The sequence below is a fragment of the Argiope bruennichi genome, chromosome 4 (assembly GCF_947563725.1).
Source record: "Argiope bruennichi chromosome 4, qqArgBrue1.1, whole genome shotgun sequence".
Classification (NCBI taxonomy): domain Eukaryota; kingdom Metazoa; phylum Arthropoda; class Arachnida; order Araneae; family Araneidae; genus Argiope; species Argiope bruennichi.
Window position 1 is genome coordinate 103,574,778 of NC_079154.1, and position 24,691 is coordinate 103,599,468.

Consider the following 24,691-nt stretch of genomic DNA (forward strand, 5'->3'; position numbering starts at 1 on the left):
CAAACTCTTTTATAGACCCCAAATTTCTCCCAGGCCATCCACATTCATTAATTAATCATTCCATAGGACACAATGGAATGGACTAATAGAATGAGTTGAATATCGAACTTTCTACTCCATGATTAGGGATTGCAATACCGGTATTTTGAGCCATTTATACAATTTTGTAATACCGGTATTCACAAGTTTAAATACCGGTTTTTCGGTATTTACTAGAAATGTTTTAAATTGTCTCCATTTTATGTTCAGTATCGCGAACATAGCAAAATAGTATACGTTTTTGTTTTTATGTCTCCCTAACGGCTGAAATTAATTAGCTAATTAATAGCTTAATTAATTGCTTAAATCTAAATGAGTGAAACATGGATTATCCCTGAAAGAAAATATTGTATCCATAACGACTAGGGATTGCAATACCGGTATACCGGGATACCGAATACCGGTATTTTGAGCCATTTCACAATTTTGTAATACCGGTATTCACAAGTTTAAATACCGGTTTTTCGGTATTTACTAGAACTTTTTTAAATTGTCTCCACTATATGTTCAGGGGTCACCAACATAGCAAAATAGTATACGTTTTTGTTTTTATGTCTCCCTAACGTACGAAATTAATTAGCTAATTAATTGCTTAAATCTAATTAATTAGCGAAATATAAATAATAAATTAGCGAAACATGGATTATCCCTGAAAGAAGATATTGTATCCATAACGACTAATGGAGCAACAGTTATAAAAAAAGTTGGAAAGTTGATTGGTGCAAATCAGCAATTGTGCTATGCACATGGAATTCAATTAGGAGTAATAGATGTATTATACTAAAAAAATAAAGAACAGAAGAATCCAAATACTGTGGATATAGAAACTTCGAAGAGAGTGAGAGTGATATTGACAAGGAAGATAATAACAATGTAATTGTGGAAGAAGATATTGCTAATGAGGATGAAATATTAACCCATCAAGAATTGCTTCCTATAATTTATAAAGTTCGAAAAATTGTTAAGATATTTAAACTTTCCCCTACAAAAAATGCCATATTATAAAAATATATACTAACTGAAAATAAAACAGAATATATGTTGATAATAGATTCTAAGACAAGTTGGAACAGTTTACTCCTAATGATGGAACGGTTTTTGAAATTTAGAAATCCAATCCAAAAAGCAATAATCCACTTAAACCTGTAAATTAATTTTTCAGATAGTGAATTCGACTTAATATTCAGAACTATATCAGCTCTACTTCCAATAAAATTAACTATAGAGGCATTATGTCGGAGAGATTTTAATTTATTAATAGCTAATGCAACAATAAATTTCATGTTGCAATCATGAAAGAACAGCACACATCACTATCTGAAGAATTATATATAACATTGAAAAATCGCACAGAAGAAAGGCGTACCAAAATAGAAAATGTCTTATGGTATTTACATAATTATAATGATTTTGAAAATGAAAATGAAAAAGAAGAAAAGAAAATAATCAATTCAAATCTGATTATAGTAAATTTTCTTACAATGTTTTACCCACAAACCTATTCACATTCAGAAGAATTCGGTTAAGTTATCGAAGACTATGATGATACTAATTTCGATAGTGAAAAGGAATTGTCTCTTGAACAAAAATTAGAATTAGCGATAAACAAAAACAAAAAAAATCACCGAACCAAAATACAATACAAAAATGAGCTATATCCAAAACCATCCGACGAGAAATTGATTTATTTGATGATGAGGGATTTAGAGGTAAATACTTGGAAAAAGTATATCGGGCGTTGCTAACAGTGCCACCAACTAGCGTAGATGCCGAAAGAGCGTTTTCGACAGCTGGTAATTTTTGCACAAAATTACGTTCCAGGCTTAATAACAGTACAATTGATGCACTATGTTTTTTAAGATCACATTTAAAAAATTTGTAATAGTACCACAGACTGAATAGTCATATTTATACTTTTTTTGTGATTCTTTATATACTGTTATAATTTATAAATTACATATTATTTTTTGTGATATTTACACTCTTTTATGAAACGGGCAAATAAAACAAAGAAACCTATTGTTTTCTTTCTTTTTCTAAAATTTCTAATACCGGTATTAAGATCTAAAAAATACCGAATACCGGTATTGAAATTTTGGTCCGGTATTGCAATCCCTATCCATGATATATCGATTCTGGTACGTTTTTCATAATGATGATCGATTTCAGTATGCTAAGACTCAAGTGACATGGCGAAAAGTGTTTCTGAATATCCAGATTGAAAACAACAAATTGTCAGTGAAATGAATATTAAATCTGATTTCAAATATTTCAAACATAATCGTAAGGCAAATTCTTATAAAGAAAAAACTAAATAACAGCAGCAATATTCATATAAGTCACTATATAAATAAAAAGTTAAATAATTTTTGCACTAATATACTTATATCATGATTATTTTTTGTTGCAAATGAAAAATAAATACAGTTCCTTTATACTAAGAAATACATTTCTAATTTTATAAAACAACAGAATTAATAGTATTTCCCTTTGTAAAATGCATATATAAAAATAAGATTAACAGAATTAAAGATATTAAGAATCAAAATTATATTTTTACACCCAAATTCTACAATTTTATATACTTTGCTTCAAAATTGTACATAACCTGCTTATTTGTTACCAATATATGTATTTTTTCCCCTCAGAAACCTTAACAAAATTTCAACATTTTTTTATTAGTTAACAGATGTCGTGTATAAAAAGCGATAAAATAGAAATATATATTGAATTTCTTACCAGGTGGTCCAATAGGACCAGGTGAACCTCTTTCTCCCTTTATTCCAGGTGTCCCAAAACCTGGAAAGCCCTTAGCCCCTTCTAAGCCAGGTAATCCAGGTGTTCCAGCTTCTCCTTTTCTCCCAGGTATTCCAGGACGTCCTGATAGCCCAGATTCGCCTTCATCACCAGGTGCTCCTTTTTCACCTGAAATTATAATATATATCTAGAATGTGTTGGAGCTAATAGTAGGCAGAGCGTTCTCCTGACTTAATTTTGTAGTGTCATCAAGTGGCCAAATGATATAATGTTTTAGTGTGTGTGTTCCAGTGAGAGTTGAAAATAAAGAAATGATGATACAGTCCAAGATTTTGTGTTTGATTTATATGTGTATTGAGTTTTCTAAAAAAAATGAGCTATCACGGGTCAAAACAGAATGAAAAAAAAATTTAATAAAAATGTATCTATGTGAATATATATATATATATATATATAAAGTACATAGCACAGAAATTACTCTTATTACTTATTATTGCCAAATGAAAACAAATTGTTAAATAAGCATTTCAAACCATTTCATTAAATGGTTTTACAGCTGTACTTAATTAATATGAATTATTTTTATGAATTTCAATTCATTATATCCAATATTCCCTAAAATATAGCCTATTATTTCACTAAATGAGAGGTTTAAAAATGTTCTGGAGATGCTCCACTATTCCACTCGAACCTCCATTAGTATGAGGAAACAAGAGATAAAAATAAAAAATTAAGAAATAGACATCAAACAGAAAGTTTAATTGAGTACCTATGGAAATTGATGACCATATCATCCAAAATTATTATTTCATAACTCAATAAAATTATTGATACCAATTTCATTTTGTAAAGTCTTTTTTTTTTTTAATTTTTAATATGCAGTTAGTAATAATATCAAAATTCACTTAGGTATCAAAACATTCAATTGCATGCTTTTGTCAGTGTTAAAATTAAAAAATTGCTTTCAACTTTGAAATAGAATTTTCACATCAGTTTTTATTTTGAAGTATATAAACTTTTTAATTTCCATCTGCAGTAATATGTAGAAGACTGATTCAATTAAATTCATGCTTATTCAGTCATATCAAATAACAAGATGAAATTTTAAAAACTAACTGCATTCCATATTAAATTGTTTAAGAGTCTAAAAAAAATCAATAATCATGGCAAACAAGCTATTCACCAAAGGCTGCTGGTTTTCTTATATTACCTGGAAGTCCAGGGAAACCTTCTAAACCAGGTTGGCCTGGTATTCCATCAAAACCTAAAAAGAAATTGAAGAGTAAATCATTTATATTTCATTTGAAATGTAAAAAAAATAGTTTTATACAATAGAAAAAAAAATCATTAAGCTCTATTAAATAAGAAAAATATAGCATAAAAATATGGTATCAATACATAAAAAGTTTGTTAATAACAGCTGTATTTATTTTTATGAATTTCAATTCATTATATCCAATATTCCCTAAAATATAAGTAACTTTCTTTAATAGCATTTGCAAGAAAAACTTTTATTATTAACGTGTAAAAATTGATTATATTGATTTAAAAAGGGGGGAGAGGGATATTCAATTCAAATACTGACACTGTGATTAGATTTTCACATAGCAGTATATTCACTGAAATTCTGTGTTGTCTGTAAATATTTTTGATTATTATTGAATTTTTACTTTGGTGAAATCAAACTTGATCCTAATTGAGTGATCCAAAATTAATGCCTCAATCAACCTAGTGGATCATCAATTTTATGTTATCAATAACTATAGGTTGCTCAGGTCCAATTAAATGTTTTAATAAGAATTGGTCTTTTTTAATAACACATTTTCACCTTTTAGAAAATTATATGAGTAAAGAAAGAATTAACATCTTTGATGCTTTAATAAAGATATCGGTAAAACATGAAGTGTAGAAGTGATGAACACTAATTTTATTTTCAAGAAAAAATAACATGAAAGCTAGATTATTTATCACATATAAAGTTTAAATATGAAATTAAAAAAAAAACATTCATTATATATCATCTATTTTAAATGAATGTTGGCAGTAAGTAAAGTAATTTTTTTATTTAATCTTTATAGAAAATTATAATAGCAACATGAAAACTATATACCTTTTGCTCCAACATTTCCAGCTGTTCCAGGTCGGCCATCAAACCCAGATTCACCTGGAGCACCTTTCAATCCTGGTAAACCTGGGAAACCATCCTCCCCTCTCAACCCAGGTAGACCTGGGATACCTGGTAAACCTGATTCTCCAGATATACCTTTACTTCCAACTAATGCAGATAACCCTAAAAGAGAAAAATATTAAATATAAAAATTCCAAATCAACTTCCTTAAAAGTAAATATATTTTGTTTTTAATTGTAAAAGTTTGGCCTAAACAAACACATGTCTGAAAATTTGTTATTTATATTGGTTAAATACTCGTTAAATGTTTTCTAGTTAAATAAGAATCATGTCGCTTACTAAAGGCTTTATCACATGGGCAAACACTATCTACACTTTTGTGGATAGTTTTCAACTGGCTTGAATGTGTAGACGATAGTGATGGAAAGATTGTTTGCAAATGAAATTCAACCAATTGTGCATGGCTTTGGTAGTGACATAGTTGCCAAGAATAGTGCGATTGATGCCAATATAAAACTAATTTGTAAACACATTTCTGAATCACTCCTTAAAAGACAGCAAAAACTGTTGTATGGTCGTGTGGTAAAAAAGGGGTTTTGATCAACTTTATTCACGAAAAGCCGACTATTTGGAATCCACTGAATATTCATTATTGAAGAAAAATGTTACACGAAGAAATTCTTACAATAATTATCAGAAGATGAAAAGCTATTGACACCCATAGATAGTCATCAAAACCAAGAAAATTTATTTTCAGAATTAAAAAAAATTATTAATGTTTATGTGAACTGTCTTCTTTTTGTGAAATGTATTTGATCAGATTAAATCTTTAATTTTTTTAAAATAATGATGGAATTTTTGAATTTCTAAAATATGTAATTAACATCTTCCATACAGTTAAAAAATTATTTAATTCCTACGCTGTTGTGAAAGTTAATAAGGATCAATTCGTTTTCTTACCATTGAAATATTGTTCAGCACATTATATACTGCATTTGAGGGAATTGCAGAATATGAATGATTCTCTTATTGTTTAATGTTTTAATTAATAAATAATAGTGAAGTTTTTATTTTTAAAATTAATTGCACATCCAACTCACAAAATCGCTTTTTTAGCATATTTATGTGTTAAATTTGATTTTCACAATTTAATCTATAAAATACCAATACAGATACATTATGCAATTATTAGATTTTTTTGTACATAAACCTATCATTATTATTGAAAAATTAATAAAATTGATATAACAGCAATGTATCGCAGGATATAATGTACGGAATGTATGAACAGGAATCCCACTAACGAAATGAGTAAATTACAGATATTCACCAAACGGAAAAAGCGAATAAAGAGGGATAAATTAGCCATAATGTACACCTGTGTTTTAGGTTTACCATATAGCAATTCCCCACATGATGTCACTACACACATTTTTCCGTGCGCGTTTGTCCATGAAAGTGTAGACGGTATTTGCCCATGTAATAAGGCCTTAAAAGAAATAATAACTATTACATAAACTTTGGGGGGGAGGTTGCTTTTTCATCGAATTAGTATTAAATTAAGATTTCTCATAAGAATAAACAAAAATAAATTATCTAACAATTGTAAATTTTTGGTTTCAATTTCTAACATGAAAAGCATCATATTAATATTTTTTTTCAATACTGACTTCTACAACTAGTTGAAATGCAGAAAAAAAAATTGTTATAAGCAATAAACATTTTTATAAGAAGAATTTTGTCAGAATTAAGTAAATTCATGGTTTATTGCAGCATGTGATTAATTTATTTCCAACAAAAACTGATATTTTCAACATGCATAAATATCCTATTTCAAGAAAAATTAATGCATTAAATGGCACAGCTTAAAAATATATGCAACAGTTTAAAGAAATTCAATCCAAATAAAACTTTTTAAGTAAAAAAATATATAAGTTTTTTGAAGGAAATGGAAACTAGTAAACATTATGATATTAATATCATATTCAAAGTTTAATAAAAGATGGACTAAGATAATTTATTACAACATAGAAACTGTAGCTTACTTTTAGTATTACAATTCATTGTCCATATTAAACAATTATTGTTGTATTTATGGCAGTTACATTGATTATGATGGCATTATAATGATTGTAAAATGGTTAAAAAAATGGATAATGTTATCATAACTGTACCATTAGGACAGTATATCTCTCTCTCACCAAAAGTTTTTCATGCACGTGAACCTGCTTTGTTGTTTATAATCCATGAGGGTAACATGCCCTCTTGCATGTATAATGTAGTCAAGAATGTGACTTGAGTATTAGCTACTTTATTTCATCACAATTCAAAATTATTATACCCATCCCAAAAAATCCTTAGTCTAACTTGAAAATGGACTGCTAGTTTGATTCATTTGTCAATCATGGAAACATCACTAATCATATTCTTACCTTTAGCGCCTAACTCTCCCCGTTCTCCTTTAATACCTGGAAAGCCATCAACTCCTGGAATACCAGGTAGGCCTCTATCACCTTTAGGACCTGGGAATCCTACTAAACCTTCAAAACCTCTTTCTCCCTAAAATGTAATTGTATTTAAAATAAAAGTAATCATCAATGTTTTCAAATAAGTAGTACAAATATTAAAATGGCTTAAAGGAAAACAAGCCTATTGATTTTAATTGTTTGAAAAATATTTGAATAACTTTTTTTCTGATTTAAATTATAATATTTTAAGAATAATACAAGATATTTATTCAGATGCTAACATAAGTAAAGAATTTCACTATTCCAAAAATTGGCAATTTTATTTTTTCTAACCACACTGATTATATTCAAGCTAATTTTTTCTCCTGCATATATTTAAACAGTATTACAAAAGAGCATGTATAAAATAATACTTTTGAATTAACAGTATTTGACTGAATAATAAATATGCCCAACCTTAAAACAAAATTTTTTAGTTTCAAATAGAAAAAATTTCAATAAATGGCTGGCAATCAGCTTTTAATGTGATAATTTATGATAGTTAACAAATTTCAAATGAAATACAAACCTACTGTATGTGGCATATATATCTAAAAAGAATCCAAAATATCTCCTTATAATACATATTTCACAAATTAGAAACAACATTATCATATTATTGAATTGCATTTCGATAGAATTTAATATTGAAAATTGTCAGTCAATAATGATTTTATATAGTTAATTTTAAATCAGAAAAATGATGGAAATCAGAAATTACCTAATATCTCACCATATTAACAAGAATATTCAGAATACACTTGATTGCAGAAATTAGGACATTAACAAATAAATATTCTGCATATTCGTTTATTCTTAATTTCATCTCTAAGGATTATATTTCAACTATATATATTTTTTAATTAATAATTTCAAATATTATCATAAGAATCCCTTTTAGTTTAAAAGCATATGAAATTTACAACAAAAGTGTTACTTACTTTAAATCCAGGTAATCCAGACAAACCAGGTAAACCTGCTTCTCCTTTTCTTCCAGGAATACCTGGAATACCATCGATACCTGGTGATCCAGGCAAACCTGAACGTCCTTCATCTCCCCTTTCACCATCACGACCTACATACAAATTGGTTGATTAAATTTACTAATTGCTTTCTCATTTGATGCAAGACCACTGAATAATAGTGACATATTATAATAAAAGTTTTGTATTATTTACAATACTCTAAAGAAGTAAAACTAACCCCAATAAGGTTTCTTCAAAAATGTATTTAAAATCTCCAATAAAATTTAAAAATATTTAGTAAAGAGTATGATTGTAGTAACTTAGATTTCAGCTATTAAACTAATATTTAATAATCAAAGACAAGCAGAAATTAATCAAAAATACTATATTGCAAAGCAACGAGAAAATTTCTAAATTATATTTCCTGATTATTTTTTAGTTAAATGTATATCACTGCATTTTCTTTGAATATAGATTCTACTATTAAAAGTTTTTAAATTGATAGTTGTTTTAAAAAAAAAGATTAAAAAGTTAAACCTGAAAGCAGAGACATTTTACAAGTAAAGAAATACAAATACCGAAAGAAACAAAATTCGGCAAATGAAAATTACATGGAACATGTTTGCAAGTAAAGATGAATGCCATCTTCACTAAATTTATGTAGATTTATAAAGTACTCCATACATAAGTGGGGACTTGTATCAAAGCAAAAAGAGAAATATGTTTTTAGTATTAACATATCAAACTACCATTAAATAATATGAATAACTTTTTATAGACAAGTTCATAGGAAAATATCACTAATTGATTCTGCAACCAATGCAATAATTTCAGAAATTTAGATTATTTTAGTTTCGCCTGTTTTATTAAATGCAAATAATTTTTAATGCCTTATGTACTAGTAGATTTTAAAATAAATATTTTAGTACAAGACTAAAAATCTACTAGCCTGGGAATCCCATATCTCCCATTTCTCCTTTTGAGCCTGGTTGTCCTGGTGGGCCAGGATATCCTCGTGGCCCAGGATATCCTTTAAGTCCAGGTTCAGCATCTAAGGCTAATCCTGGATTTCCCCGTTCACCTTTCAATCCAGATAAGCCTGGAGGCCCTGGCCTTCCAGGAGGTCCAGTAATTCCTGAAAAAATGAAAATTATAAGTATAGAAAATATCAAGTACTAGTTTAGAGAGATTCTATCAAAACTTCAAACAACAATTTTTTTAAATTAAAATTCTAAAAAGTATAAGAAAAATAATTATAATATAAATTATGCCACAAAATGTTTGCTTATTTATTCAGTTTGATAAATAAGCAAGCATATAGTGGTCTAATTTATATTATAATTATTCCAGCAATTTAATCATATAATCAGTATATATAATTGTCTAGTATCATCTGTAATGCTGGACAGAGTTTAATAATATCCCTGAAGATGTGAAATCCCAATTTCTGTTTTGGCACTTAGAAAATTTGTTTTTTGATGATTTGACTGATTTGTTTTTTATATATGCGAATAAAGCTCAGCATGAATAAAAATTAGTTATGAGATTGTAAACTTCATTTTTTTTTTTTGTTGGTTTGTAGCAAAGATCAATGAGCTGAGATCTGCAATTTTGATTATGCTAATTTATTATATTTTCATTTTACGGGAAAGAAATAACTTCTATTATTTTCTTTTAATGATGTTTTTATTTTGTATTTGACAGTGTATTTTTCCCCCTCCTGCTAGTAAACTACTATCTGTTTTGATGATAAGTTTTGATTTAAGTGTTCATAATGTTTTTAGTTCATTTAATTCTGGGCCTTTATTGCCGTTATTGTTCACTTCTAATGTTACAAAATATTTACATTTAAGGTGCACTATAAATTAGATATTTCATTATTTTTTGAGCACTCTGCTAATGAACATGAGATTTTCCACTTCACCTTTTGTCATACATTTGTAATAATAAAATCTGAGATATTGTTAACATGATAACAGATCATCTAGAAGGGCAATCTTCTAGTATATTAGAACAAGTATACTGTAGTTAAGAAATAGAAAGAAAACAGAAAGAATTAAATAATTATATTATTAGAATTAGGAAAAAATTAATTTTCTTAATTCTCAATTATTTGATTTATTTTAAATATTAAATATAGAAAAAAACCCGATAAAATCAATCTATTATGACTTCAAAAACCTATAATAAATTACAAAGAAAAGAAAATATAAAAATTTTACTTCATGTGCAATCATTTCTAAATAATAAATAATATGATCAATTTAATAAATTAATTTAAAAAATTAAAACATTATTTCAAAAAATAATTGTGCAATATGATTGTATTTCTTAATATACCAGGTAGTCCTGCATCTCCTCGATCTCCTCTTTCACTGAAGAAAGACCTTTCTCCTTTCGGTCCAGATAAACCAGGTAATCCCCGATCACCAGGTAAGCCAGGTAGCCCTGGAAGTCCAGGTCTACCAACCAAACCTGGGAATCCTTCATCACCTAGGACACCTAAGAAAAGCAGCAAATAAATAACAATAAATTAATAAATAGTTCCACAAATTATTTCATCTATGAAATGATAAAAAAATACTGAAATTTACAGCTTTCTTTCTTTATATTGTTAACAGTTTTATGATATTTGAAATAAAATAAAGGGCAATAGTATAAATATACAGTATTGTGAGTAGATTTATTATATAATAAATTGCAGTATTATCTGAAAATTTTTACCCTTAATTCCAGCTAAACCAGGTAGCCCAGATCTGCCAGGAAAGCCAGACAAACCTAGTGGTCCCATGTCTCCCATTTCACCCTTCTTGCCTAAAAAGAGTAATATCTATGAATATTTGTATGTAATTTATAAATATTGTATATGAATTGAATTTACCTATAAAAACAACATAATTATTGCAACAGAATAATCAAAAATGAATAAAAAATCAAACAAATATACAGTTTATTTATAAAGATTTCAGAGAATGTGGCATTCCAGGTGGAAAAACTAATTAAAAATTCACTGATATTATATGTGATAAAAACCCATTGTGAATAATTTACAGAACATAAATTTTTGATAAATAATCAATTGCATGTTATTAAAATTTCAAATTAAAAACATTGTTAAACACCAAAATTGATAAAAAGAGCACCACCAGCAAAAATTACTTCCTCATTCAGTCTGTGTTTTATTCACCTAGTATTGTTAAATCCTATTAATATGATTAATTTTAATTAGTTTCAACAGATCTTCTTAAATAAAATGCATTTTCAAAATAAAAGTTTTTAGCAAACTAATTTTTGAAGTGTTGCAGTTTTTCTTTACTGAATTTGGACATAACAGAATATTTTATGAATTCAAAACAAAACAGATTAAAACAACAAAATTTTTTTTTCTTGTTTTATAAGACTTTACTGAAAGTTACTGAAGTTGATAGTTACCCAAATCATGTAATTTTGATACCACTGAATAATCACCATTCATGTTTCAAACTTTGCCAATTTAAAAATAATTTATTTACATTTCAAGATAATTTCATCATAACTAAAATAAAATGTCCACTTGTATATTATTTGGAATATAAGGAATTAAATATAAAAAGGGTTCTGCCAGTATTTCAGTACAAGGACATATGATTATCTTAACAAACACATATTTTAAACTACTGTTTGCCATAAAACTAAATTAATTTAAATCCCAAAATCTAAAAATCTTTCTTTAAATCACTTGGTCAATAAAAATGTAATGGAAATACCAATAAATTTTGAATTCTGCAATATAGATAATTTCATACTAAACTTGGGAATAATTTAAATACGGTAATTATCACACCAAAAGCATAAAAAATATCTTATATTCAATCAACTTTCATAATTTCATATATAACTTTACTTTGTAACAAATGTCATTTAAATTATTATTCGCCTACTACACATTATTAAGTTTTTATATTTTGATACCATATTCAAACATAGTCCCATTATAAAATCATAAAAAAAATCATTTAAAAAGAAGAGTTTGAGATATAAATAAAATAAAATACAATAATATTGCAATTAAAGTTATGATAACATAAGTACCTTAGATTTAAAATTTTCGAGTATAACTAAACAGAAACCGAAATTCAATATTAAATATTTTTAAAAAGCAAGATATTAACAATGCAGATTTTTTTCTTTGAATTTCAAAAAAAAAAAAAAAAAAAAAAAATGACAGATACATATTAATTTTTTAATGTCTTTTAATAAAAGGAAAAATTACCAGGAAGACCAGGTAACCCATCCTTTCCAAATGTCCCTGGCTGACCAGGACGACCAGCAATTCCACCTGGACCTTGAGCACCCGGTGTACCTTCATCCCCTCTTAAGCCTTTCATCCCAGGAAATCCAGGCAAGCCTTCTAGGCCACGTTCTCCTTTATCACCAGGCATACCTTAGATGAAAGAAAATCATAAAAAAATTGAATTCATTTCTGTCAAAATAATTAAACATTAACACAATAATTAAATTTGATAATACTTCTTCGTGATATGAATTTTATGCTAATTTATCAAAACTTTAACACAATAAATGTTCAACATTTACAGATATTTCAAAAATATTGTTCTTTATATATGAATCAGTTTTCATCACATTTTCCTTGAAATTAAAATTTGCAATAATTTATTATAAAAATTAAAAATTACATACCAGGTAAACCTGGTAAGCCAGGTAGACCAGGGTATCCTTTGCTTCCTGGACCAGAATCTCCAGGTTCACCTTTTTCACCTGAAAAACCTGGAACACCATCATAACCAGGAGATCCTGCCAAAAGAAATTAGTTTTCAGTGAAATAAAAAGGTTGAAATTAAACAATTATTTATGTAAATTCCCAATTTTAAAAATAAATAAATTTAAAGAAAACTTTATACTAACTGCATACAAGTTAGATTGCTAAAACAATTTTTAGTTTATCCTAATACTGGATATGAAATAAACATATTCAATCAATAAAAAAAAATTAAAATGTTACACTCTAACAAAAGAAATCATACACTGCTTAATAAAACAATTTTAATTTTTAAAAAAATATCCTTGATTTTTTAAAATTATTTTCATATTATTTTTAAAATTACTTCATTAAATGCAATTTCAGATGTGTAAAGAAACAAAACAAGAAAAAATAACAAAAAAAGATACTTTTGTGATATCTATCTATTATTAAAGACACAAATAAAGACAAAATCAAAAATTTTCTAGATGGAAATTAAAAAACTAAGCACTATTTACCTTATTAATTTTAGCACTATCTGATAAAAATGATATGAAGAAAATTATATTTTGTGAAATACCTTTAGGTCCATCGGGGCCAGAAAATCCAGGTTCCCCAGGGAATCCGACTCTACCAGGCAAACCTAAATCACCTCGTTCACCTTTCAAACCACTAAGCCCAACAAAGCCTGGGGGTCCTTCAAGAACATCTAAACCGACATCACCTACTTCACCCTTGGGAAATAATCAAGTATGTGAAAGTGGAATTTAGATAATGGTGAAAAATGAATTATGCTAACATTAAATAGAATGACATAATGCCATAAATAGCAGGCGCTAATATCAAATCTTAAATTTAAACAAACCCACAGTAAATTATATAAAACAGGCGAATCTTTGTATTTGCATTTATTTATGTCCAAATAATAAATTTATCAGACATGGATAAAATAAATATTTATTTTATCAGCTTTATTATCAGGAATATTCCAAATTTAAAAGTAAGCTAATGGATAATAAAATGAACAAAAATCTCAAAATATTAAAAGAAAAGTTGATGTAACTATATAATCTATTAAATAGATATGAAATAGTAACTAATAATTATTTTTGACATTTATATTAGAAAAAAAATTACAATTATAAAAATTTGAAGAACAAATATTTTTATTTAAAAAAAAATACCTTTTCTCCAGGTAATCCAAACAAGCCATCTTCTCCTCTCCTTCCTTTCTCCCCTGAAGGTCCAGGTCGTCCAGAATCACCAGGTAATCCTGGATAGCCCTTCAAACCAGGTTCTCCTCTTTGTGATATTCCAGGAAAGCCAGGTTCACCTTTTGGACCAGGCATTCCTGGTAATCCATCTCGACCAGAACTTCCGGGTTTACCTAAAAAGATAGTGAAAATAAAAGTTATTAAAAATGCACTTTTATTAATATACTGAAAAGAGATATTTTTTAACCAAAATTTTTTTTTTACTTTTTATACCTTTAATTGGCAAACAATAAGAAGTAAAAAAATATTTGAGATGCACATACTGAGCAAAATATGAATAATTTATTTATTTGTCCTTGGAAGTTTATCAATTAATTAATTCTTACAAATTTATTTTAATTCCTTTATTTTCATTATTATCCAGAAATCTGTGTTTTGCATGCTTACAATAGATTTTTCATATAAAAATATGTTGTTTCTAAGCAACTGTATCAAATAAAAGGTCATTTGGCAATTCATTATATCTACTAATAATGTATGTCTGTATGAACAATTTATTTCCAAGAAATAAGCATCTCAGTGAAATTGTTATTTATTTTGAAATCTAAATTAAATAAAAATGTTTTCACATACAACTTTTTGAAATATTAGCAGGTATAAATTATTTGTATACATCCCAAAATTCAGAAAGCATTTAAAGCATTTCCACATTAAAAAATATATAATAATACTTTTCACTGATGTGAAATTTAAGTCATTTCATTTTTTCTACAAATTTATCTAATAATTCCTTTCTTTTTTCCAATTGTTGAAAACTAAGGAATAAAGATTATGTTTATTAGCAGGAAGGGGGGGGGGAGGTCAAATTCTTTGGTACTATCATTTATACAATATACAGATATCATTATACAATTTTAGCTTATTTATTTCATCATTTTTTATTACTATCTATAAACAAATCCTTCTAAGATATTAAATATTGTATTCGAAGTACTAAGTAATTTTATTTGCTATTCTTTTTAATGCTTCTAAAATTAATCTTCAAGACAACTAATATACTACTCATATATTTCTCATTAAATATGGTGTGTCATTTTAATACTGGAATCTACTGCACATTTTGTATAAGGAGTAAGAAATTGAACTTAAAGTGCAGCATAAGATTATATGGTCTAAGATATAAAAAATGGCACACACAATCACATTTTTCATGTGACTCTGACACCATATAACTTGACTTCAGTAGGAGGTTCATGCGTACAATAAACAGAATAGATATAAAACTGCAAACTTAAGACTTTTAATAAATGTCAATCTGAAATTGTTGTACTGCTTTGCTGAGATAATAATAAATATGATGCTATACAAAACAGATTTAATTGAGATTGAGCATAATCAATAATCCTAATATATTAGTTGGTTGTGAAAGGTGGCTAGTTATAAACATTATAGGATCTTCAAACATTTTTTTTTTTTTTTTTTTCAAATTTCAGAACTAAATGATGCTATAAGTATAGAACTGAAATTAACTATCAATTAATTTCAATTAAAATTAAATTCAGAAATATCAATGTGTTGTCATCAACAGCATATGTGTACCAATATCAAAACTCTAGTACATCAAGAAGAGAAGAGAAATCAATTTAAATATGAAATAAGTCAAAGTATATATATATATATATATATATATATATATATATATATATATATATATATATATATATATATATATATATATATATATATATATATATATATATATATATATATATATATATATATATCCTTTTTTAGCTGAAGACTGCTATAAAAATAGTAAGAATAAAGGATAATTACAGCAAGTAAAAAACAATTTAAAATATCAGAAATATTAAAAAATTTTAATGTATTATGTTCTTTTATTTATATAAGACAGCCTAATAACACTAAAAATTAGATATCAGTTCAAAATTCGCTCCTTTTTTTTAAATCTTATTTTATATATATTCACATACATATATTTCTCCTTAAGATCTGATCGATTCAATTTTTAAGAAGACATTTTTGAATAGATAATGAAGATCAACCAACTTCAGTTGTAGGAGGGGGGGGGGGAGCAGCTTTACATTAACTAATTAATTATTTTTAATGCATATTTTCCTCATCACTTTAAAGAATTTGTTATGAAAATCAAATTTTAGAAAACTTTAAAAGCTCTAATGACAGGAAATTCATGAAATTTGTAACTTTCCTAAGGCAAAAAGATAAACTATTAATATAAAAATTCAATACATTGTGCCTTCATAAAAATAATTTTCAGCATACATTTTTCAATAAGAAAATTGAATACCTTCTAGACCAGGACGTCCAGGGATACCAGGAGGTCCAGGTGGACCAGGAGGGCCTAATTTAAGCTGACGTTGTTCTTCTAGCATTTTATAAGAAAATGGTTCCCCTTTAACGCCTGAAACAAATAAACATATGTAATTGAACAAATGTAAAAAAAATAATAATTAATAACAAAGAACAAAATCGTTTTAAAAATTAGATACCAACTTCTAATATTTGAAGTGGAGCTCTTGTTATTTATTTAGATTTAAAATATATAGGGTATAATTATACTTATTGTATATTTAAGAATGAATTAAGATCATAAATAATATTTGGACTTCCAGTTTTAGTTAATGAGAATTTTGTTGTAATGTATAATTTATATGAAGTTTATTAAAATGAAAGTCAAAATAAGTAAGAAAAATACTATTCTGCTATATTGTTGCAAATACAATGTCCTGAGAATTAAGTATCAAAGTATTTAAGAATAAATGAAAAAATTTAAGCTAATTTTAAAATTAATAAAAATAATAATATTATTTGAATTAATTTTAACTAGTTACAACAAAATGGGTAGAAAAATATTCTTCCACTTTTCTATAAATTTCTATATTACATGAAATTTCTGCATTATTAAAATATAAAAAAAGAAGAAGAAGAAAAAGAAACAATACAAGCCATTGGTGTTTTCTGATTCCGTACAAGCCTTAAGTCAATATGATATACATGTCTCCATGTACAAGCCTTAAGTCAATATGATATACATGTCTCCATGCTGATTGCTATGCTTTAATGGCATAGCAATCAATATGGAAAGGAAGAAACAATGTAATTTCAGGAGTAGAATAACATCTCAATTATTGAATAGAGTCTGCCTCTTTATTTCACTGAATTGCCATTTCATTATTACTTCAGTATTTAGTGACATTACCATTAGTCCTATATCTTTAAGTAGACCAATGATAAACAGTAAAATGTGTGCATAAAATGTTGATTTGGTTTGGTTTCAATTTTCTGAATGTGATATCCCGATGTTAATTTAAAAAATAAACACCCAGTAAAGATCAATGATTTCTATGCAATATTTTAATTATATTAAAATCAGAAGAGCTGACTGTTCACGATCTTGTTCACTATAATGTGCTAGGTAATTACTAAACAGAGTGCTTCAACAATTTGTTTCTTTTTACTTTTAAGTCATTCATGCCATTATAGTTCAGTACTAAAACCATAAAATACTTCATACACACTCAAAAGAATTATTTAAAAACATTGTAAGAGCCCAGTATCAAGAACAAAATTTATGCAGAATTGCTGCCTCTTTAATAGAAGAATGTAATAAGCATTTTACGTATATTGAAAATTTGACAAGAATCATGATTCTACATAAGAAAAAATAGATCAAAGAAGTCAGTTCTGAAAAGAAAAATAATAAAACATGGAGCCAAAATTCAATTTAAAGTGATAATGTAAGATTGAAATGACATGCTTAAAATTTATTCCCAATTTTTACAAGATAAATGACAATATAAAATCACTAGTGCTAATAACAAGGAGAAAATATTTCCATTTCACATTCAGGCAGCTGAGTAATCTATCAAACTTGTGACAGAAGCATTGCTAAAAATTTACAGAATATAGTACAGAAAAATTTTATTTAACTAACAAATAATAGCATGATTTTAGAGTTTCTTTTGCCAATAGAAGAAAAAAAAAGAAAGCCAAGAAAATTCACATATGTATAAATATCTACAAAGAAGAAGAATTTGCTTTGGAATGTTTGAATAAATATATTTCCCTTTCTATTAATAAAGAAAGAGATATTCCTTTTTAAATAATTTTTATAAACTTTATAATTAAGAAAAAAATATTTTCAGAATTGAAATTTAAATATTGATAGCTTTATATCAATTATTAAGGAAAGTGTATTGTTTAACCTTTCTGCCCTCTTCTTCCAGGAATTCCATCTAAACCTTGATATCCTTTTAAACCAGGCAGCCCAGGTAAACCAACTTCATCATCACCTCTTTCTCCTTTTGAACCGGGAGTCCCAGGAAAACCGATTAAACCATCCTGACCTGGCAATCCAACTTCACCATAAGCTCCCTAACATGGCAAAGATCAAAATGAAATTGAAGTTATAAATTAACTGTAGAAGAAAACGTATGAATAATTTTTTAAATACTGAAAAGACTTGTTTACATTTATAACAAAATAAAAAAAAAATTACCATGCTAAAATTATTTTTAAAAAATCATTCAAAGTATTTCATAAGATTAAATCTAAAGTATTCTTAAGATTTTGCTTTGAATAAAAATGAAGCAAAACAAGTTTTTAAAAATAAAATTACTTCTTTAAGAAAACTTAAAGACAATTTCTTACATAATTTTTCCAAATATTCCTTATATAGCAAACTAGATTAGAAACTTATTAATTATCTGATTTTATTAATATCAGATAATTAAATAAGTTTCAAATTCTTTTAACAAAATAAATAATATAACATTATTTTATAGCAATTTATTGAAACCTTCTAGTTTTCTCAGAATTTTTATTTTCTTTCTGTTAAAGCTACAAAGCTAAGACTTGGATGTTGCTATATATATATATATATAAAACATATAAGCATAGACATACTGTAATTCACTACATTCACCATCAGATTTCTTTTGATATAGTCAATACAGAATACCAAATTATTTCAATATTAAAAAAAAATTATTATGAACTTTATAATTAATTTAATAGCAGATTTGGTCATGCTGTGCAAAAAATGATTTATCTAAACATTTAAAATGGTAGTTCATTGTCTAGGATCTTTAGTCTTTTTCCAGTTACCCATATAATGATTTAAAAAATAATAAAACAGAACTAAAGATTTTAAGTTAAAGAGAAATTTTTAAAAAATGGCCATATGATATGAAATAGAAATGTACTCCAATATACTTGTGAAGGGAAAAAAATAGGTGAAAACAATAAGGGGGGGGGGAGGTACATTATATAATGACTGTTTCCAGATAACTTTATTCAGAAACAACAGTAAACTTCCAAACAGTTTGCATCACTTTCACAAAATAAAATTTGAAGGTTTTGCACAAATATATTTCTCTTATAATAATGCTTCGTCAAAGAATCACAAACACAAATTTAGATGCTCTAAGTGCAATAGGAGTTATGAATAAATCTGGTATGTCCAATGAAACAAGATGATATAATATTCCTTTCAGCTTAATTAAAAAAATTTAAAATATTTTAGAGATTCTAATTTAGTTCATTAAAAAAAAAATAAACCCCTATCATTTTTGAGTAAACAGCATAATTTTTAAGTATTATTTTTAAATGCTAGCGGAAAAGTTAATAAAGACTAAATAACAAATAATTATAATAAATTTTGATAATACCTACCAGTTTAAGAAAATTTTAATAAATAGCTATTAAAAATAATCAACAATACTTCATATTTCATTTCTTTCATGCAATCGAAATGATTTCTTAATTTCAAATTCTAAATGTAATTTTTATATTCAACAAATAAAGTTTTAAATGCATTTTTATTTTTTTACTATATTGTGTATAATAAGCTGATGTAATTTTTTTAATGTCATTCCATTCAAAAAAATTTTTTCTTCTTTTAAAAGTAAAGAAATTTTCTTAAATTCACATACTGGTTCTCCTTTACGTCCTGGAAAGCCTGGGAAGCCAACTAATCCAGGAAGGCCAGGTCTTCCTTCAGGTCCTTGAAGACCATCAAATCCCACATCACCTTGTTCACCTTTGCGTCCTTTGATTCCAGGAGGATAGATTAATTCACCAGCATCACCCCGAGGACCTGGTCGACCTTCAGTTCCATCTTGACCTGGTATTCCCTAGAAAAAGAAAGAAAATATCACTGTTAATTAACAATACTGAAAGAAAACATGAATGTTTTAGATTAGGATTCAAATATTTTACTGCTGTATAATTTAATCCTATTATCAACAAAAAAAAGAAAATACTTTATTTTATCAATAAAATATTACTCATGTTAATATACAGGGTGTTTATAAAGTCCCGGACCCATTTTGATGTTTAATAACTCGTAAAGTAATAAAGATATAAACAAACTTATGGCATTTATTGATGGCATAACTCATATATTTTCCTTTTCAGGTTTGAATACTTTTACTTTTGTAAATATCGTCTGCACGTGTGGTTATTTTCAGATAATTTCATTTTCCAGTCTAAATATCTGTACTTTTTTAAATATTGTCTGTTTATTAATTGCATTTTTCTCTCTTTTGTTTTTGGCAACTATTGCAATGTTATGTTTACTTTTGATGTGTTTGTTCTATGTAGTACTTTTGTATGTGATGTTTTATTCGAGTGGATATTAAGGAGAATGCGTACACCACAAGAAAAAGCACAGATTTTATGGTGGTTCATAGAAATGAAATCGATAGTGCAAGCACAGAGAAATTTCAGAAGAATTTACCAAAAAGATCCTCCATCCAAAAACAGCATCTTGCGGTGGAAAAGGAATTTTCTAGAAATTGGAAGTATCGAAGATAAGAAACATTGCAGACGTCCTTGCACAAGTGATTTTGATGTTGAGCGTGTCAGAGAGACATTTTTACACAATCCTAGAATATCTGTGAGATCAGCGGCAACAGAATTGGATATGCCAATTTCGACGGTGTACAAGGTTATTAAGAAAAAATTAAGACTGCATGCATACAAAGTTCAAATTGTTCAAGTTTTGGAACCGAACGATAGGCCTAGGAGGATGGCCTTTGCAACAGATATGCTAAGGAGGATAGAAGATGCTGCTGATTTTCTGAAGACCATAATGTTCTCTGATGAAGCATCCTTTCATGTTTCTGGCATTGTTAATCTCTATAATGTACGCAAATGGCTCTGTGGATGCCGACATGCTTGTCACTACCTGGCGTGAAATTGACTATCGACTTGATATTCTCCGTGCGACGAAGGGGGCACACGTGGAAGTTCATTGACAACGGTCATGAAACTTTTTGAGTCTATTTAACCATTTATGTTATTAATTTTAATCTATCTTTATTATTTTATGAGTTATTAAACATCATAATGGGTCCGGGACTTTATAAACACCCTGTATTATATAAAAAATAAAAATGTACAAAAATAAAGAGTTTCTCTTATGCTATTTTAAATTTAAATTCTTGAGTAAAAACATTCTGAATATGTAACAAACTGTTGAAACAAAACATTTTTTTGTAAGATATCAGTAAAATAATATTCAAGCTGCAAAAATAATTTACAATGTCACTAAAAAAAAAACTGAAAAAAAAATTATTTAAAAAATAGAACACATGCAAACAATATATATATATATATAATGATATTTTAAACTCTTAATTTAATCCAAATCAATTTCTAAGATTTTATCTTAATTTAGCCTTCATTCTAAAATATTCTTAATTATCTTAATTTAGTAGCTTCATTCTAAAATATTCTTTTATTTTGTGATCCAATACTTTTGCCCTTGAAAAGGTGTCAAAGGTCAACACATGTATTCCTTTGGCGCTTGGAAAGAAATCCTATTTTATATAAGACTAGTGATCATTTGTTCAGCCCTTTTTTTACTTCTGTGTGTGCTGCGCTGCGTTTTCTTGTATATAATCATGCTTGCCACTCGGAAGAGAATAAAACTAAATTAAAAATACCAAGTCTCTTCACTGCTTCGAAACAGCATTCTATTTAAACCAAAAATATTTTATATATATATATCATTTAAATACATATATTAAAGGTAAAAATTTTAAGGCGGCTCACAGTCAGAGAAATAAAAAAATAACCAGTTAATTATTGTTTCTATAAGTTATTGAAAATAGATTATATGAGTCAAAAACTTCATTTGAATAACTTCAGATTGAATTTTACATGAATCAAGTCATAATATCTTTCTAAGCAAACATTTTCAATTACAAACAAAATAAAATTCATAAGAAGAGAATGTTTAGCAAATTGATCACAACTAATATCAACTCGAAACAGGAACTTTTTTCATTTGAGAGAAGAAACTAAAAAAAAAAAAAAAATAGCCAATTAAGCAACCATCAGGGGGGGGGGGGGCATGTTGTTGAAGGGTAAGGCTGATAATTATCAGACAGTTTAAGATAAAATCACCAGATTTCAAAAAATTTCTGAAAAATTAATGGGGCTTTTTTTTACACATAAATTAAAATAGTTTTATGGTTGTGATAGAAATAGACCTATATTTAGGAATCATTAATTAATTTATTTATTAGAAATATAGATAATGCAATCAAAACAAACACAAAAAATACATAATTAAACAAACTAGATAATTTGGTAAAAATAATGTAATTCTTCCATTAATAACGCTACAGTAATTTGCTTTTCTTCATGAAATGAGAATAATTTAATTCAAATAAGATCTTAAACACAAAACTCAAAGAAAAAAATTAATTGAAACACAATTTAACATTAAAATGTTGCATTAAAGCATAATTTGTCATAATTTTATATCTTACTTTTATTTTTAAGAATCTAATTTTTTTGTAAACACATATTAGAAATTTTTTTAAAAAATCCATTTTACAAAGGCATATTATCATTACAAGTATTTGTAATAAATGAAAAGCCATGTAGTTCTGGTTTTAAATGAAAAGCTGCTCTCATGTTATTTAATGTCTTCACTCATTTTTTTAAATCATTTTATTCAAAATTAAAAATTCCCAAAACTTCCTTATAAAAAAAATAAAAGAAAATTTATTTGCTACTAGAAGAAAATTGGACTTGCAACTACATATTTACCAGTTTCTTGAAAATAATAAAAAGAGTGCATTTCTAGTTGTATAGGAATGCAATAGATATTAGCAAAGACTTTAGAAACAAATACTGTAAAGTACACAAACTTTTAATTTAGATGCTGCAAATCTGAGTTGCCATAATTCATGTTGAGTGACTATTTCATTTTACTTGCAAACAAATTACCAGAACCTAATGGAAAAAGAAGAGCCCTTCTCAAGCTGTTTTTTTAAGGGAAGCTTAGCAATCCTCTCTCTTCAACAGCCATTGTGATTAATATTTTGCACAACCAATAGAATGGCTTCAGTGAAAGCCATTAGATCAAAGGAGAAGTATCAAAGAATTATACTTATCCAAAAGTACATAGAGATTTATGAGTTTTCAAAATGCTTGAATATGCTTTACTATTTAAATTTGGGACAACCACAGGATTTATCTTGCTTTATCATTAAAAGCAATAATTTAGGAATGAATCAGGAATAAGAATTCAACAATTACACTTAGTTGAATAATTTATTACATGCACATAATTAACAATAGAATACATGCCAAAATATGCATCGAATATACAATATACATACTGGAAATCCCTTAGCTCCAGGTATTCCAGGTAACCCTGCTGCACCCTTTCTACCAGCCAAACCTACAAATCCTGGATAACCAGGTGGCCCAGGTGGTCCTAAATGCAAATGAAATGTTAAGTGGTAATTAATTATTTTTATTTATCTTAGAACACAATTTAGTTATATATATTTTTAATCAATAAATTATGTATTAATGTTTAGCAGCGTAAATATTTTGTAACAAATATCAATAAAATTAGCATTCAATAAAATATATTATAAAAATTTAATTAAACAAATAAAAACAGATTTCTTTTAATAAAAATTTTCAAATATTTATTTTTAAGCATACCAGGCCTTCCTTCATCTCCAGGAGCTCCTTTAAATCCAGGTAACCCTGGAGGGCAATATCCGCAATCATCTCCTTTTGGTCCTGAGAATCCTGGTCTACCATCAGAACCTGGAATTCCAGGTTCTCCTGGCTCTCCTGGTAGACCTGATAAACCAGGTAAACCAGGAGGTCCTTGCTTCTGAACTCCATACCCAGGATAGCCTTTTTCTCCTAAAGATTTTGAAATATTATTATTAAACAGATAATAATAAACAAAGCAAATAAATCTTGAAATAAACTTATATATTAAAGCATATTCAAGCTTTCAAGGGATATGAGGGACTAAA

At 27.1% G+C, this 24,691-nt stretch overlaps 1 protein-coding gene across 1 annotated transcript in view; it reads right to left on the reverse strand.

The window, feature by feature from the left end:
* LOC129965619 (collagen alpha-1(IV) chain-like) overlaps window positions 1–24,691 on the reverse strand; it is a 124,879-nt gene that overhangs the window by 11,280 nt on the left and 88,908 nt on the right. Inside the window, exons 18-34 of the mRNA XM_056079671.1 lie at window positions 24,366–24,575; window positions 24,032–24,129; window positions 20,327–20,527; window positions 18,599–18,767; window positions 16,681–16,794; window positions 14,322–14,524; window positions 13,718–13,871; window positions 13,077–13,190; window positions 12,649–12,819; window positions 11,121–11,210; window positions 10,737–10,898; window positions 9,346–9,531; window positions 8,373–8,506; window positions 7,357–7,483; window positions 4,907–5,086; window positions 4,007–4,060; window positions 2,779–2,964 (exon numbers count right to left, since the gene is read on the reverse strand). Of these exons, the coding sequence (XP_055935646.1) occupies window positions 2,779–2,964; window positions 4,007–4,060; window positions 4,907–5,086; window positions 7,357–7,483; window positions 8,373–8,506; window positions 9,346–9,531; window positions 10,737–10,898; window positions 11,121–11,210; window positions 12,649–12,819; window positions 13,077–13,190; window positions 13,718–13,871; window positions 14,322–14,524; window positions 16,681–16,794; window positions 18,599–18,767; window positions 20,327–20,527; window positions 24,032–24,129; window positions 24,366–24,575 (2,553 nt within the window). The remainder of the gene's footprint in view (window positions 1–2,778; window positions 2,965–4,006; window positions 4,061–4,906; window positions 5,087–7,356; window positions 7,484–8,372; window positions 8,507–9,345; window positions 9,532–10,736; window positions 10,899–11,120; window positions 11,211–12,648; window positions 12,820–13,076; window positions 13,191–13,717; window positions 13,872–14,321; window positions 14,525–16,680; window positions 16,795–18,598; window positions 18,768–20,326; window positions 20,528–24,031; window positions 24,130–24,365; window positions 24,576–24,691) is intronic.